This window comes from Saccostrea echinata, unplaced genomic scaffold (assembly GCF_033153115.1).
Source record: "Saccostrea echinata isolate AGI-Se365-2 ecotype Australia unplaced genomic scaffold, CSIRO_AGI_Sech_v1 ptg000029l, whole genome shotgun sequence".
Lineage (NCBI taxonomy): Eukaryota > Metazoa > Mollusca > Bivalvia > Ostreida > Ostreidae > Saccostrea > Saccostrea echinata.
The window spans coordinates 13,522,400-13,540,300 of NW_026889778.1; the positions used below are offsets into that span (position 1 = coordinate 13,522,400).

The 17,901-nt window shown below is 33.1% G+C and overlaps 1 protein-coding gene across 1 annotated transcript; it reads right to left on the bottom strand.

Annotated features, from left to right (window-relative positions):
• Positions 1-1,476: 1,476 nt before the first annotated feature.
• Positions 1,477-12,057, bottom strand: LOC133195622 (tetratricopeptide repeat protein 38-like). The gene is made up of 13 exons (XM_061331513.1): positions 11,963-12,057; positions 7,708-7,785; positions 7,374-7,455; positions 6,958-7,120; positions 6,536-6,709; positions 5,382-5,457; positions 4,292-4,411; positions 4,104-4,160; positions 3,529-3,567; positions 3,204-3,276; positions 2,689-2,854; positions 2,113-2,269; positions 1,477-1,714 (listed from the first exon to the last, which is right to left on the bottom strand). Exons 1-13 carry the CDS (start codon positions 11,987-11,989, stop codon positions 1,544-1,546), a joined length of 1,383 nt encoding a protein of 460 aa, XP_061187497.1. The 5' UTR covers positions 11,990-12,057; the 3' UTR covers positions 1,477-1,543.
• Positions 12,058-17,901: the final 5,844 nt, after the last annotated feature.

The following is a 17,901-nucleotide window of genomic DNA, read 5'->3' on the forward strand; positions in this document are numbered from 1 at the left end:
AAAGTTCTCGAAGGAACGTTAAAACAACAACGAAACAAAAAAAAATTATAAAAAAATTTCTTGTGATATACAATACCACAATTAAAAATTTGTCAATCGTACTGATTAAAATTGGACATAAAACTATCCCGTCGACTATTCAGTACAAAAAATACAGTCATGTAATCGTGGTATTGCATATCACTAGAAAGAAGAAAATTTTCAGACGAAAATGAGAGTACATATCATTAATATAATTGTTTTTCTTTCTCTTGTAAGGTAAACTGAATTATCTCAAATATATTTCACAGAAAATTTTAAGATTTTAAAAAGTTAATAATCTACTTTTTTGAAATAAATTATGGAAAGCCCTGTAAAGATTCACGTTTAAACAAAGTATCAAACAAGAAACAGTCTGAGTAAAAAGAATCAAATATATTAAAACGCTGTTATTAGAAACACACTTATAAAGAAATCTCGGTTATAAAGATTTTTGTTACGAATCCCTTAAAAGAATTTTCAGTATGTTACTTCTGTGGAAATAAATAATCTTGGTTTTAAGGAAGCAACATTCGAGGTCCAGCGACTTCTCTATTACCCAGATGAATATATGGAGATAACGAACAGCATTCAAACTCAAAGTCCATTAATAATTACAAAATAGGTGCAGAGCAAACAAGGACCTCCAAAACATCAGAGGTGGGATCAGGTGCCATGGAGGAGTGAGCATCCCCTGCCGACCGGTCACCTTGTCATGATCAGGAATAACGGAAAATCCGTCGACAATTCAGTGTGTAAATAATGGCCTAACAATTAGAATGAAAAACATCAGTCAGCAATAGACTCAATGATTTCATGTAAATAGTTATGTAGTAGAATTCGATGATGAATTAGACATTTTAATTGGATTTTTTTTCTTCATCAAGGTTGCAATTTTAAGGTCTGTCTGTCTTAGTTTTAATGCAAGTTCTATCATACAGGAATGAGCCCTAAAAACCACGTAGTATCAGGGTGAGTGTTTTTTTTTTTTTCGAACATAACCCTTTACTGTTAATTTAGTTACAATTTAGTACAAGTATGTTCAATGAAAAAGCCGTCTCCCCGATCAACTTTTTGTTGAAGTAAAGCCAAATCCTGCAATGTTAATGTATTTCATATTTTACTTGACAAAGATTTTATGGTAATTTTTAAATTATCTTTCTGGGTCCTGCCCCCTCCAGCGTATAAAAAGGGTGCTATACCTGACATGTTCCTTAATCAATTCAAATGTACGATGACTATGTAATCATACAAAATAACTAGGGGCTAGAAAACAAATAATATTTACAATATTCTTGAGAGGAAAATAAATATTCTTTCAATGAGATTAAGGCTTGAAATTTTTATTTTTTTAAGTTTAGATTTTCAATTCCTACAGGAGGGAATGCATTCGTCAAAATCGTACCTACACTTTGCAAGGTAACACACAGAATAAATGAAGAAATACAACAAAGTGGCTAAGCAACACCGCGTAGATGTTTGACATCATTTAATACTTAAAGTATGAATACATTGAGGAATACATCTAGGAAACAAAATTGTATCTTTCACCTCCGTGAAGCATGAGGCGATCCCCTAGTGGATCCTCGGCACGCCTGGCTTTCCTTTCCATTAGAAGTGTTCCAGCAAGGGGGCTGTACTTAGAGTTAGGGGATTTTATCGCTGAATGCAACAAAAGTTGTATGAATGTGTCCCTCTAGAAAAGATTAATACTACCGTATAATTCGTGTCATGTTAATATTGTGTTTCACTAGTATTACGCAAATCTTTTATAACTTATTCTTAAAAAGTATCCGTAGTGCTCACAATATGCTGATCAGAAAATAAATCAATATTAAAAAAAAGAAATAAAATCCTATAAACTTTTTTTTTTAAAAAATGCTAGTTATATAGGGGTCAATGCATGCTAAAATGCAGTTTATCTGAAAATGGCAATATAACACAATATATATTTATAGGTTGCAAGTCTTTGTTGCCTTCTAACTAAAATAAGAAAGAGGATTACACAACCATATACATGTATGAGACAATCTTTTATGTTTATCGAAATTTAGCCCCATTAAAATTCGACCTTGATCCTTGTGCTTTGCATACCTGTGCAATGCTTCCTCCAATTCTATGAAGTGAATCACGTACAGAGTTGAGACAATTTACAGCTGTTTCTAGGTCCCCCTCTTCATATGCCGTTATCCCAGCACAGAGTGGTATTCCAACATCATGTGTCACCTGAGCGTTTGTGGCAGAGTTTTCTCTACATTACAGCAAAATGTTTTTGAAATACTAGCTATTTACTTCAAACCTTTTATGAACTTATAAATTTTCCTGCTTTAAGATTATATCTTGGCAAGTACTGTATAATAAGTATGGAAGAAAATATGGAGGCACATCAAATGGAAATGGAAATTTAGGGCGTAAATCAGTTTATATATATATATATATATATATATATATATATATATATATATATATATATATATATATATATATATATATATATATATATATATATATATATATATTATATATGAAATATCTTTTTTACAGCCAAAAAATGGTTTGGATTCCGAACACGAAAGTCAAATATTAACAAAAAGCAATAGAAAAGTCTAAGCTCCTGAAAAAATAACCACGGATTCCATGAGAATTCATCATAAAATTTGCCTGACTTACTTGACATACTCCTTTAACTCCTCCAACATTGCACGTGCCCGTTCTTTTTCTCCATTTCTATGTAAACACAGTAAAATGTGAGCATCCAGATACATCCAGATGTACTGCCCAGCTAACATATCTACATGTTGAAGTACGCTTTTCCATCTTTCTGGAACATGGATATCTATAAAACAATGCAATGATTACAATCTTGTATCTCAATTTACTTACTACGTTCATCCATTCAAGTTTTAGTACATCCTAATGAACTAGGAGCATGGTCTTTATTTCTGTTCTTATATTTTTTCACTAATACTCGCATTTCATTTCCATTATTCTAGGCATCTCAATACATTTGTAATGAATATGCAAATAAATTATTTTAAATCTATTTTACCAAGAATTTCAAACATGAAAATACATTAAAATGAGACTTTGGACTCATGATTTTAACTATCCTTTTTTTTTTTTTTAAATCAACAGCATTCCCTCCAAGACAAACAAATCTTTGTTCTTTTATCATTATTCCCTACCTTCAAAAGACAAACGGTACAATAAAGAAGAAGCATCGTTAAAATTCCCTGGATTTGCAAGTCGTGTTATTATCTGTAAAAATCAAGAAAATTATTATAGTTTTTAATGTAACCTGGATACTGAATTCTTATGTTGAAGTCATCAGCTCTCAACGTCAGTAGTGCAAAGGGGGAAAATACGGTAAATTACTACTTCTCATACAGAAATTAAATTGAATAATCATTACAGACTGTCAAACGTTTGGTTTATTACCTTTTCTTCAAAACTGTCAAATATTTGGTTTATTACCTTTTCATCAAAACTGTCAAACGTTTGGTTTATTACCTTTTCATCAAAAGTCGTGACTGCATCATCAAATTGTCCCTAGAATGTATGAATTCTGATGTAATTACTTTGATTTGATGCCATTGTTTTGGGTCAAATATTAATAATGATACAACTGTATTATTATTAAAATTTTCAATTGCAAATCTAAACATAAAATTTAAGTAGCTTAATAATTGCACAAATTTATCAAATCAAAAAGAAGTGGAATATGATTTTATATTCAATTATCATCCATATCAATCATCTGGCCCCAAGACCATAAACTGAGAACAGACTTAAGTCAAAATTCAGTTTTTTAATATCTTGATTTTAGTTCAACAAACATTCTTGAAAAGTTGCAATTTTGTCAATATTCAAATACAAACACTCAATGAAAATTTTGTTTAATTTTCTTCACCATTTCAAAAGTTATACAGAATTTACTTACGTCTGTTCTCAGTTTATGCTTTCGGAGCTTGGCTTGTTCTTGATTGTGTAACAAATACTGGTTGTGAAGCAATGTTACATGTATATGGTGTTATGCAAACCTGTGTCTACTTTAGCTGAATGATTCAAAGTATTAAAACCCATACCTTTTCTACATAAAACAGAGCTTCATGCCAAGCTATGTGACACGCCAAACTTGATGACTAAAAAGAATGATAAACAAAATTTAATACGCATATATGATTCAAAGCAATTTTGAAAAAAATTATCAAATCATTTATTTCAGTTCTTATAAATTTTATCACATGTGTTTATTTCTCAATCACTTCCTGACCTCCCAGTATTTGGCTTTACTCTGAAGGAAGGCCAGACCATCATCTAGCATGCCTTTTTCTAGATGGATGTGAGCCATCGTGTGGATTGCAAAAACTTCGCCAGGAGAAACAGCTAAACTCTGGAATAATTATATAACAAAACATTTAACAAAATAATAAATAAATTGATAGATGAAGAAATTTTGCACAAAAGAGAAATAGGACAATTAGGGATCAGCAAAATAGTTAGTCTGGCAATCTACAACAACTCAGAGAGTACTTCACTACCTCTACTGACTTGCAAGTATGTGCCAGTGCTCACTGTACTTTAAACATATAGGGCACATATAACCCATAACATATAACACAGAACAATCCCTATACATGCATCACTGGCCTCTCTTGATCTTTGAATAACAAATAATAAATGTACAAATATATGTATAAATGTTTTTTGTCTCGTTTTTATTCATTTTTATTAACAAGTCTACCTTACCATTAAAATCTATAAGAGTAAGTTTTGTATTATCTATTTAAAAAATTATATTATTCTTTCATTCAATTGAACTATCATTTCCTACCATTTTAGTGATTAATTGTCATAGATGAATAACAAGCGGGTCGGGAATAATTTCTCTCAAAGTAGAGTACAACATTTCACTACATGTTCGATAGAACCTTGTCAAGCACCTAACTGTAACTGAAAATCTTCATAATGAAATGTAAAAGTCACGAGTGAAATATTATCAATACAGATATTGGAGAAAGAATGGTTTATTAAAATGTGTAAAGGCATTATAAAGGATATCTTGAAAGTGCATAAGAGATGCTAGTTGGAAGAACCATTATATTTAATGTGGATCTCTACAGCTAAATAATACAAGTAGTTGCAAGAGACAGAAAAAGAAGAAAAAAGTAAACAATCGCTGCATATATTTTTTGAAGGGGGGGGGGGGGGAGCATTATCTGTTCCCAGGACAATGAATGATTTGTAAGATTGCATAAATGATAGGTGAAATTAACTTGTAATTGCAGATATATGTAATGCTGAAAATATTTCAGGTGTTTGCTTTTATATGCCAATCCTAAGAAAAAAAGCAGATCATTCACCTTGTGTACGTCCTGCTCAGCTTCTACTAGCTGCAGGTTTTCTTCATGTGCATAGGCTTTCCATCCGAGAATAGTACTATGAAAAACAAGAGGCCCATGGACCACACTTTGAGCACTTTGGCTAGGACAAAGCAGAAATCAGTTCAGTATTGAAAGGTTAAATATAAATATGGTCCCCCATTGTGGCCCCCAGGGGTAGGGTGCGGTCACAATGGGGGATCAAAGTTTTACAAATCCACACAAGCTGAGGATGCTTCCATATCAATATGACTACACAAAACTTTGCCGTCCTTGAGAAAAAGATTTTCAAGATTTTTTCCTATATATTCCTATGTTAAACTGTGATCACCAATTGTGGCCCCACTTGTATCCCCTTCACCCTACCCCGAGGGGTCATGATTTGAACAAACTTGAATCTACAAATATATAAATATGACTAAACATGAATTTGCTGTTCTTGAGAAGAAGATTTTCAAATATTTTTCTGTGTATACCTGTGTAAAACTGTGGCCCAACCTAACCCTCGGGATCATGATTTGAACAAATTTGAATCTACTGTAAAGAAGGTTTCACACAAGTTTCAACATTTTTGGCCCAGTGGTTCTTGAAAAGAAGATTGATTTTTAAATGACCAAATCTTCACTATTTTTGAATTTTCTCCCCTAGTAAGAGGGAGTGGCCCTTCATTTGAACAAACTTGTATCCCCTTCACCCAAGGATACATGCCAAGTTTGGTTGAAATTGGCTCAGTGGTTCTTGAGAAGAAGATGAATATGTGAAAAGTTTACGATGACGACAACGAAAGACAACCGATAAATTTTGATCAGAAAAGCTCACTTGAGCCTCCGGCTCAGATGAGCTAAAAGATATAAAGAACGACTGATTACAATGTTCGACCAAAACATATGTATTAAAGGAGTTTAAGAAGAACTCTTCCTTCCAACTTTTTAAACTCCCTCCTTGCGAACCTAGCAACTTTTCTTTTACAGAAATTGCTTTTCTTTAAAGAAAGAGTGGACTTCCTGTAGATTCCTTATACACTTGCAATGACTTCATACACTGTAATTTAATATGTTTTATTTTCAAATTCGGGAAACAGAAATGTTTTTAAAAAATTACAGATTTGACTAAGTCAAGTTGAACTATAAACTTACCTGTATCCCGGAGTCTCCGGCTGGTACGCCTTCGACACGAATGACATCATTTCTAGTATCTCCTTAGACATTCCTAGTTCGTAATATTTAACGAAAGCCAGCAGGCATGCTAGTAAGTCGGTTGGTGAATCATTTAAAATGCTCCTGTTTGTAGCGGCAGCTTGTAGAATGTTCCTACAATAAGAAAGAAAAGTCCTATCTGTATCTCTTTTATCTGTTCCCAAAGTTAATTCTACGCGCAAAATGTAAAGAATTAATCATGTTAATATTGTATATATGAGAAAAAAAAATAAGTTTAAGACAGCCTTTGTAGTACTATTACAAAGCATGTGCCTCATTTATTATTCTTTTATCAACATATTGCAAATTCTATTATAAAAGAAGTAAATCTGAAATTGCACAATAAAATATTAATCTTGTACCCTTCCGCCACTTGTTTCAATGCTGCCACGTATTTACTTTCTCTTTCCGTTACTTCTTGTTGTATAGCCTGATTTGAAATGTCGACTACGGCTTTCCTTACATCCTCTGTATCGCTCTTGGATTCCCCATATTTCATAGAATTTACCAACACCTGACCCATAACTGATTAAGAATGAAACACAAATTGTATTAGAATGATTAAGTTGAAATGAATGACTGTATCGGGAAACTTCCATTTAGAGCAGTTCGTTCACAGTACTCAAAACCTTCATAAACCATCAATGGGGTTGATAAAATGAATGTTAGAAGAAACTATCCTATCAAGACAATTTTTATGACAAATAAAAAAAAATGCTGATATTTGCAGTAATTATACTGTAACAACGATGTTTTGTAGACTTAATAAAGGTCGTACCGAAATTAGGATCGGCTTCCAACATCTTTTTAAACGTGTTACCAATGCCTCCCATCTCGGCGTCTGCATACATGGACGTCACCTATGTAATAAAGACGTGCAATACATAATTATACACATTGTAGTAATATTCATGTAATCATACGATCAAAACGATCAAAAAACAATTAATAAATAATCTACACGTAAAATTAATAAAGTACATGTAGATGTATGTTATTTTGAAAGAATAATGTCATTTTGAAACGCTTATGAGGGTAAAACCATCATGGTTAATATAAATGACCATCATATTACATTTTATGGCTGAGGATGTCAAAAAGTGAACGAGTACCTGAGTAATGGCGGTATCGAACAGTCTGCAGGCTTCGTCATTGGCGGAGGTCAGAGGTAAATTGGAGTCCCTCCATCCCTGTCCAGAAACATGTTTAGTTAACATATTAATCTTGTTAATCGTATTATCCTTCTCTGAAACACATTTTTATGACTTCTTCTCGTATATTTGCTAGTATTTATTACCGGTAACCTCTTTTCATAGGTGGATCCAGAATTTTAACATGAAAAAACGGGACGTAGGATATTTTAACTAACCCCAAAAATGTACATTCTCAATTTTCATGGTTTGTAATCATACATATACATGTATGTAAAGCCCCCATTCCCTACTAAAACTTATTCTTCAGTTTTCCAGAAATTATACATTAGTATGAAATGATTCCGAAAATATACAGTATTATATAATTACATGTAGTTGCAAAATCGATAAATATTCACCAGATGTAAGTATGCTGTACATCGTAGAATAATTAGGCCATTATTTACACACTGAATTGTCGACGGATTTTTCCGTTATTCTCCGGTCATGACAAGGAGCACACGGCGGGTGTGACCGGACGGCAGGGGATGCTCACTCCTCCGTGGCACCTGATCCCACCTTTGATGTCTTAGAGGCCCGTGTTTGCTCTGCTCCTATCTTGTAATGTTTAATGGACTTTAATTTTGAGCTCGAATACTGTTCGTTATCTCCACATATTTCATTACTATATATTTCATAAATTTCTTTGATGAATGCATATTGAATAATAGCATAGGCACTTGTTTCTCTAATATTTTAAACCCAAATTATAACAATGTATATAACTCCGAATAACATGGAGTACCCCCTCCTCAGAATCGCAATCATATTTATCCTTTCAAAGAAAATGTACTGGCAACCTGTTTATTACCATTCTCTTCTACGATAATTTATTTACATGTACACAACAATATACACAACCATACACATGTCTGACTGCATCGCGGGTATGTTAAGGAAGCATATAAATCATTTCTCGGGAAAATTAGACTTTTTTAAGAAAATTAAGATTGATTATATATCAAAGTCGTCGGTAAAACGCAAACTATTATTATCTATTACATAAAGACACAGAGTGTCTGAGGCCAAGTAGTGCACCACCACGATGTCATCACGTGACTGCTGTTTATAGCAAAAATTTTTTCTTAATAAAGAGGTTAACAGAACAATACTACCTCGGGGTTTAATAATTTCTTTGAGTAAATAATATAGTTGAAAAACTTCTCTTATGTCTTAAAAGTGCTGCTAGAATCCCACTGTCCGGCCGGGAAAATAATTATACCACATATTCGCACGAAACCTTACCCTGATATTTTGTATTATATACATACATGTATAACCCGAGGCATTTTTTCATACCATGTTTACCTCACGATTCTAGCAGCACTTTCAAAGTATTATAGAACACAAGCTTTCGATATGTACAAATCTTATGTTCTTAAGTTTCCAGCTTAGTGTTGTTCTTTTGCATTATTGTTGTCACGAATGACAGAGGAAAGGCCGACCAGGATACGTAAATAGCTGACTGTTTTCAATAGAAGATATAATCGATGAAAATAAATTAGTATACCTGTTTAACAAACTTTAACTTTACATGAATCGCACACAATATTCACGGTATTTCCTTCTAGACCCCCTTTTATGTATCTTTCGCAGTAATGTTAAGACTTCCCGAAGCTTTAAATGCGTTCAAAACATAACACTGCATTGCAAGGTCGATTTTGATTTTTATTTGTAAGTTATGTACTTAAGTCGATGTATATGGAGAGTTCTCTAGGCTATATATAAACGTATGTTACGATATCACATGACCTCGTTGATCACGTGACGGTCATTTCTACTTATTTGAAGTGTTTCACATAAATCGCTTCGGTGCAGCTGATTAACACAATTATTATCAACATTTTGTCACATAAATAAACTCTTCACATCCTTCTGAATCCGAAATGTGCTTGGGAAAAGTTATACTATTACTCTGGTACAAAATATTTCACAATAAATTCAACTTACCGACAAATTTGAGAGTATTTTCCACTCAATATCGTCATCTATATTAAAACAAAGCCATCACACATTTTACCAAAGCAAGATCCAATTAGAGGAGAAACTCTTCTTGCACATTTGCACAAAAGATCTCAAATAAATCCTCATTAATCACCTGCGCCAGGCTCTTTTATACACATATTATAAATTCTACTTCTATCCACAGGTATAAAAAAGGGTAAATGTCAAACATATATTTTCGTATATATTTTGAACAATAATGATAAGCAAAGTAATAAAGAAAAGTTATCTAAAATATTCGGATATATAAGATTTTTTTCAAAAAAAGGAGATAAAAACACGTTTATTTTACACTAGTTCTCTGACACTTTATATGCAGATTACAATAAGATGTAAAGTTTATGACACTCTCCCCATCCAAACAGCTCAAGTTTGCAGTGACTTGACGTCATTTTCAGTTATGACGTCATACATTTGTACTTCAGAAAAGTGAAGGCACAGAGTACACTGCGATATTCTCTGGGAAGCCTTAACGTACCTGCGTTCAACATACCGTCTTAGCCAAATTCTCGTTACACAGCATGATCAATTCTCAAGTTACTTGTTGAACAGTTATGACGTCATCGGTCGGAGATTTTAATTCAGGTGACAGATACAGCATAACAAAATAAAAACATTTTATTTTTGTTAATATTTGCAAGTTTCTATTCATTTTCAGGAGTTAAAGTATATCTCTTAACTTGACGTCATCTTGCTTATTATGACGTCATATTGTATCACTGATTTAGTCAAGTCAGATTATCTTAGTGCAATCTTTCACATAAAAATATTCAAAGTTTAGTAGTAATTAATTTATGCTTGCCGTTCTGTTTGTAATCCGCTTGTTTAAAAGTGAAATGCTCGTAATTTTCAGTGTACAATCCTTTTCTCACATGCCTAAATTATACACTAGAAGAAAAAAAAACCCATTAATTTTATATTTGTCACTCATAATTTCTTAAAGCATTAAATGTTCTTACGATTCAAGTTTTATACTAAAACTCGTTTATTATTGAAATATAACCTCATGATCAATTATTAATTGTAATAAATTTTTATATTGTATTTATTTCCGTAAACGGTTTGGGATTGATTTTCTTGTTTATGATTAAGCAATAAATTTATTTTATTCGATTAGGCTCCCTCTATAATATGCAAAGTTAATAAGTACATTGCAGGTAAGAGGATGATTATGCATTTTTTTTTGTCGGGGGCGAGGAGAGGGGATTACCGAGATTTTACTGGTGTATCTGTAAATCTGACATGGTGTATCTTTATTTTTAGAAAAGAAGAAAAACAAACTAAATATACATTACCGTGTAATTTTATTTTGTTTCTCTTGTATTTTTTTATTTTCACTCTCAAAATGCATCCAGAATAATATATCCAAATAATATGAGGTATAAGGAGCACTATTTGACATCCTTACCAATCGCTAGTCATATTTAAAATGAAATGACTTCTGAATGAATCCTACACGTTTCTGACATGATTCGTGCAAGAAAGTCGCACGTTTCTCACACGGTTCTTACACGAAAGTCGCACCTTTCTCACACGCTACTCGCTACACGGTTTGCACTAAACGCTTTGGAGCTTACACGAAAGGTTGCAAGGTTTACACGAAAGGCTACACGGTTTGCACGAAACGCTGCACGGTTTATACAAAAAACGCACGAAAGTTACATGCTTTTTAGGGTAGTAGCACGTTTCAGGGTCTATATATATATATATATATATATATATATATATATATATATATATATATATATATATATAGAAAGCACAAAGAAATTCACTTTTTATAAGGATAACCACTTGCGCCCCAGCCCGGGGTTGAACTCTCGACCTACGGTATCTGTCTCCTAGCAGTACAGGAACAGCGCGCTAGACCGCTCGGCTATCTAGGCAAGTCAAAAAACTTGCTTTCGATGCCGAAGGAATTCTTGCGGCGCTGTCCTACACTACACGGTCATTGAGAATGGAAGTGAGATACAGTTATTTGGACATTAGTTTTATCAGAGGATCGTTACCAATACATGATGTAATGAAATTAATTTTTTATTTATAAAGCACATTTTACAACAACTCTTAAACTAACATAACTGCTCTAAGTGAAGAAATATTAATATAGAAAGCACAAAGAAATTCACTTTTCATAAGGATACCCACTTATAAATTTCTGTTTTCCTACCTGACAATCTCTCCACGATCTCTTCATTCTGTTTGTGGTATTCTACAATCCGCAAATTGTGTTGATTATGGTCACAAGCACGTCCTTATTATAAAATCGACCAGAATGGCGGTGTTTTAAATACATACGACTATATAATATGTATATAAAACTTTTATGTTAAAAAAATATAAACATCGATCACTTGGACAACTAGGCACCTATAAACACATGTACTCCTTCTATACCTACATGTTCAAGTAAGATCCTCGGTTAACGTCCCTACGCTCTTTATATACCTCGGACTCTTACATCCGAAGACCATTTTCTAACGAGCTCGTTCCGCCTGAGATTTTGGGCAGAACATATTATGCGTGAAATAAACTGTAAACATGTACCTACTGTAAACAAGTACCTACGTGCGTGCAAGAGGTATAAAAGTCACCAGAAATCTTAAAATCCATTTTATTCAGTATGCATCATTGTTCATTAAAGAATTTATCATTAAGTCAAATGCTAATACTAATTGTTAGGGCATTATTCACAACACTATTGTCGACAAATTTTTCCGTTATTACCCGATCATGACAAGTTGCACACGGCGGGTGTGACCGGTCTGCAGGGGATGGCTCATTCCTCCATGGCACTTGATCCCATCTCTGATGTTTTAGAGGTCCGTGTGTGCTCTGCTCCAAAATTTGTATTGTTTAATGGAATTTTGAGCTTGAATACTGTTCGTTATCTCCAAACATTTCATCATTCATTTTTCAATTTGTCACGGGAATTACTTTCGATTTAACTTCATGTTAATTTTGCGGATTGCTAGTCAGAAAACGAAAATTTCAGTTATTTCATAGCGGAAGACTAGTTTCGTTTCGTCAAATTTTCTGCTTTCCATTCCAGAATTTCAAACAGACGACTTGTTTTGATTTCTGTTTCGATTTTAAAAATAATGGATTCATCGCTAATACAGAGATTAACATTGTTTTATGTGTATGTTTTATCGCAAATACTGAGTATTCTATTGCTTCGTGTCATTCGTTGATGTTTAAAGCCTGAATTTTTAATTAAACAATTTATTTTCACTTGGGGTTTCAGCGGCGAGAATTTTTACAATGGATGCTAGAGGTTACGCGGCTCCAAGTCAAATGTATCTCGCCGTGAACCTCTAGCATGCTGGAGTAATTCTATGCCTTATCGAAGTACATAGGCCTACAGTGCGCTCTCTGTCGATTAAGGTATGAAAATAAATAAGGTTACACCCTGGGACAATATACGAAAAGAAAATCGGAACAGATTGTGTACTTCAGTAGTACAAATCTCTGTTGACCTTGGACTTTCAGTAGGGCATGGCATCCTTTACTGTGCATAATTAGTGTCTCTCAATTGGTGACCTAAATTCTCACTGATTGCTATACCTCAAAATTATTCATAACATATTATCATAGCACAAACAAGAAGAATGATGTCAATTTGAATTATTTTGTGTTATTTTATACTGGTAGTGAAAAGAAAACGCAAAATTCTGGAGTTTTGATCATTTCTTTCCGCGTGTTATCTCGTTTGCAAAATCTAGCAGAGGTGTACGTATGTCAATGGGCATTTAATTTTGAATAGTTTTTTTTCGGTGGCGATAAACAGTTCCTCGCTTGGGAACACTTTAAATGGAAACATTATTAGGATCCTGCATAGCAGATATAAATTTGGATGGAAACGGAAAATATGTAGGTTGCATAGAAGTCGGGTCAATAGCAACATTTTTCAAAGTAAAGGGGGTGAGGGCTTCCAAAAATTGACAGGAATTAAAAAAAACGTAAAAAAAAAAATATGACAAAACAAAGAGTAGAAATTTGCAGTAATTCATTCGAAATAACATGCTAGTTTTTTTTATATCAATTACCAAAAAACGTCTCTATATTTTCATTGTTAATAGAATTGATCTTTATTGCATGCAAGCTTTACAGCTTGTAGGTATTCATTTTCCCTTTGTTTTTCACTGTGTTTCTAATTTCGGCAGCACTCGGCAACACCTCGACCGATTCGTATCTCATCTACATGTCACAAAGATGACGGGGTCAGCTGAGGCTTGCCGAATGATCTCGGCAGCAGAGTCGAAGTTTACGGAGACAGTCGAGCATCTGTTAACTTTTCGGTTAGTAGGGTTATGTAAGAAAAAAAAAACTAATAAAGGAATACAAAGCCAAGAATTTTTCAAGAATTATACGGCCTGATAGCTTTAGGTCAGTTTACTTTTTAAGGTTGTTGCTAGAGACGGTAAGCTTTTTTGAAAAAGCTCTACTTGTTTGATATGAAAGTTTGAAGTGGTCGTGCGTTTCTGCGGAGTTAAAAAGAAAAGACGTATTTAACATTCATATAGAATATTAATAAAGAGTGTCTAAATGTTTAACAAAAACGTATAATAATTATAATGAAAAATTTAATAAATGATGGGGTAATTGTTTTATCTGATCGAATCCTGATTGACGAACTCTGAAGTGCGGAGAATATTGGCACACGTGTTGGGTATTATCTAAAGCAAAGACCGAGTTATATCTAATCAAAATTTCTGTACTTTCTCTATTTAAACAGGATTTATTGTATTTGTGTTAAATTGACGTACACACACACACACACACACACACACACACACACACACACACACACACACACAAACACACATGTAATTCCTATTGGAAATTTTGAAAAATATGACAAACTTTTAGTTTCCTTATTAGACAGACTATTACGAGATTTTAATTAGCTCCAGTAGACGAGGATAAAGCGCGTTTCACATTGTGCCAAGCATTTTCCCGCAAAATCTCAACAACAAAAACAAAGAAACTGAAAGAGAAGAAATGGTGAATCTAGAGGGGGATTGTGGGGGTTTCAACACCCTTCTTTGGATTTGAGAGGGAGAGAGAAGTCTCAAATACTAGTATTTGCTGTGTTTTCACTAAAGCAAATGTTCCTTAAAAGGCTACTTATAATAATGTTGTAGAAAATAAAATCCGCGCCTGCAATGTCGCATGCACTGTTTTATGTCACCGGGATATATTAATAGATTTATATCAGATATACGTTTGTTACATTTTTCAACAGTAAAATACTGTAATTTATTTATTGAATAAAAGTGATATTCTCTCACAGTGTGATAGGATACCAAAATGATATTCCCTCACAGTGTGAAAGGATATCAAAGTAAGTAAAAAATAATTTCTGGCCTGTCATAAGATAGAGAGAGTAACGAACAATCTTGATAGAGCTAAAACTGCAAATTTCTTCCCAAAAATGTTGCTAAAATCCATGTTCTGTGATGTTTTCAATCTCACAACTATGACGTCTCAACCGCTCAACTATGACGTCAAGCCTAAGAGATAGCAGAGGCAAAGGGAAAATCAAAGAAAATGTAATAAACAGAAAATACAATGTTTGTAGATGAATATGGAATTTATTTCACTCGTGAGACAAATTTTTTTAATATAATTTTTTGATATAAATGTTAATATTAATAAAATCTGTTTCTAAATTTCAGCATAAATCTTAGAAGCAGTACAGTTAAGGTGCGCAATGGAAATATCGGCAATTTTTGTGATTAAAAATATATTCTTAATCAGACTGGCGATTATTTTCAGCACTTTATTTATATCGGACAAATGTAATTATGGTTAATAATTATGATTAACGTGATTTTAACACATGTACTTGCAGTATTGAGGTCACCTATAAATGTCACTAGTGCAAGGGCATAACCAAGTTACATATTTTCAACATGAACTGCAGTTTCTGAAAAGTGCTGCGATCCTCTATAGATTCTGCTATTTCATTGTTAAAATCATATTTGTATGACCACCTGCTGTATTTTTTGCTGGTTAACGGCATTAAATATAGATATTATAAATTCATTTTCAAGATTCAGCACTTTTCAGATACCTTAATAACTCTAGAGTTTATCTGTAAAAGCTAACTATGATCCATTGAGTGTATGCCCTTAAACTAGATCGATTTATTAAGACCCTTAGATTACCCTCCGATGTACTTGCATACAAATAAACGGCAGTATCAATTAAATAGGAAATTTACGAAAAATATATGAATATATGAATAAAATCCTAAAAAAGACACTGCGTCCAAGTTAATGACCTCTTAAATATCTGCAAATAATATTTTATTTAATTTTAGAATAAATTTTCGTTGTGAAAATATTACTTGCGTCAAGTTTTACGAAATGACGTCACTTCGACAAGTGCATCGCGATAGTGACTTGTTTATATCATGCTATATATGATTCAACTAAAGACAAAACAGCGTGTTATAGTAAGTTTTTATGAAGTTTGATGGTCTCTACAGTTTAAAATAGTGAATCATTTCATTTTATGGTAAGAATTGTTGGTTTTGTATGATGTATGATTGTATGATTTCCCCTACAAATTAGGCTCCGCCCCCTTTTTGTAGCCTGAATTGTACTGCGGTCCTAATTACACTTATATACCCGATACAAACTGCATACACATCCATACATCCCTCCCCCTCCCCCTGCATCTTTTACTATCGAAAACTTTTTCTTTCTTTTCCTTAAGTTGTACATTTCTATTTTAATTACAATGCAATAGTGCGGTCTCATTTTTTATATTTGGTTTGAAAGTCGGTCAAATTACGTACTAGGACGATAATCTGAAATTTACACAGTTTTTCATTCACGGGTGAAGAAATAGACTTGGGATAGAATTTCAACAAGTCTAGCGGGGAACCTTACTGTAAAGAAGTGGGACTTAAGTCATCTCATCGTTGTCAACAACAGTCTAAAGTTGCAGATGTTATTAATTTCTTAACCAATGAGAATCTAGATCACCATTTGACTGACGGTAATTATCAAGCGTGTAGAATGTCATGGCCTACGGAAAGTGCAAGGCTAACAGAAATTTGTAATAAAAATGATGCTAGTGACTAGACGTTTGAAGATTGTTTTTTAGTAACGGGATAATAATCCCCATTATATACGACTTGTATACAAGTAGACAATAAATTACAACTTGTAATTATAATATTTACGAGATATACACATATAGTTCTCCGTAAAACTATGTAAATTTAGAATAACTGACTGTGATATGATAAACGTAAAAGTACCCTGTGTTACTGAGTCACTGACCTTAGCAATTAGTAATTACCTTAGTAATTCTTTTGTTTAGATACATGTACTTTTTATATATTTATTTTATTCTATTTAAATCATTTATTTATATATTTATGTATATATTTATATTTTGGCTTTTTTGGATAAGGAAAATACATTTCACAGGTTTAAGACTAGCAAAATATCAATGTCGTGATGATTCTGCGCAGTAACCCCCCCCCCCCCCCAAACACACACACGCTATACATCCCTGATATCTTGCCATACTTATGATTTTCAACCTTGAATATTTTGTCCGTGGAGGGTAGAATTCTAGAATTGTTTACTTCTCTTAATTAATGCAATTTATCCATCTTCTCTGTCCAAGTGTTTCTGATCCGCTACGTACATTGTAGGTTGGTGAAGAGAGTATTAAGCGGATCAAAATCACTTGGCTAGCAAAGATGTAATTTCTTTAATTTGTTCGTTTGTTTGATTTTATTTTTGTGATATATCTAAACTTTTCCCGCATTCTTATAAATAAATTATCACATATACACTGATTAATATATAAAGGTTCTCGGTTTTAAAATGCGCAGTGCATATCTTTCGTACGCAGCTTAAAGAAAAAAAATTGTAAAGGTCAAGTAGGTGTGCAAATTGTAATGTACATGTATTTTGCCTTGCAATTCTAGAAGTGAAAAAATAAAGTTTTGTATTAGGGCTACAAACAGTGTTATCTCTAGCAAAATGAATCAGAGCAGGGTCTAAGAATGAATATCCCTTTATCTATATTTGTTATTTTAAAATAAATCTAGGATTATATTTCATATCACACTACATGCAA

Excerpts from the sequence above, each read along its gene's own strand:
- LOC133195622 (XM_061331513.1), bottom strand. The coding sequence starts at position 11,989 with ATGAAGAGATCGTGGAGAGATTGTCAG. Across the intron at positions 6,710-6,957 it reads TTGAAACAAGTGGCGGAAGG|GAACATTCTACAAGCTGCCG; the intron begins GTACAAGATTAA and ends TTCTTATTGTAG. Across the intron at positions 4,161-4,291 it reads GTAAAGCCAAATACTGGGAG|TCATCAAGTTTGGCGTGTCA; the intron begins GTCAGGAAGTGA and ends CATTCTTTTTAG.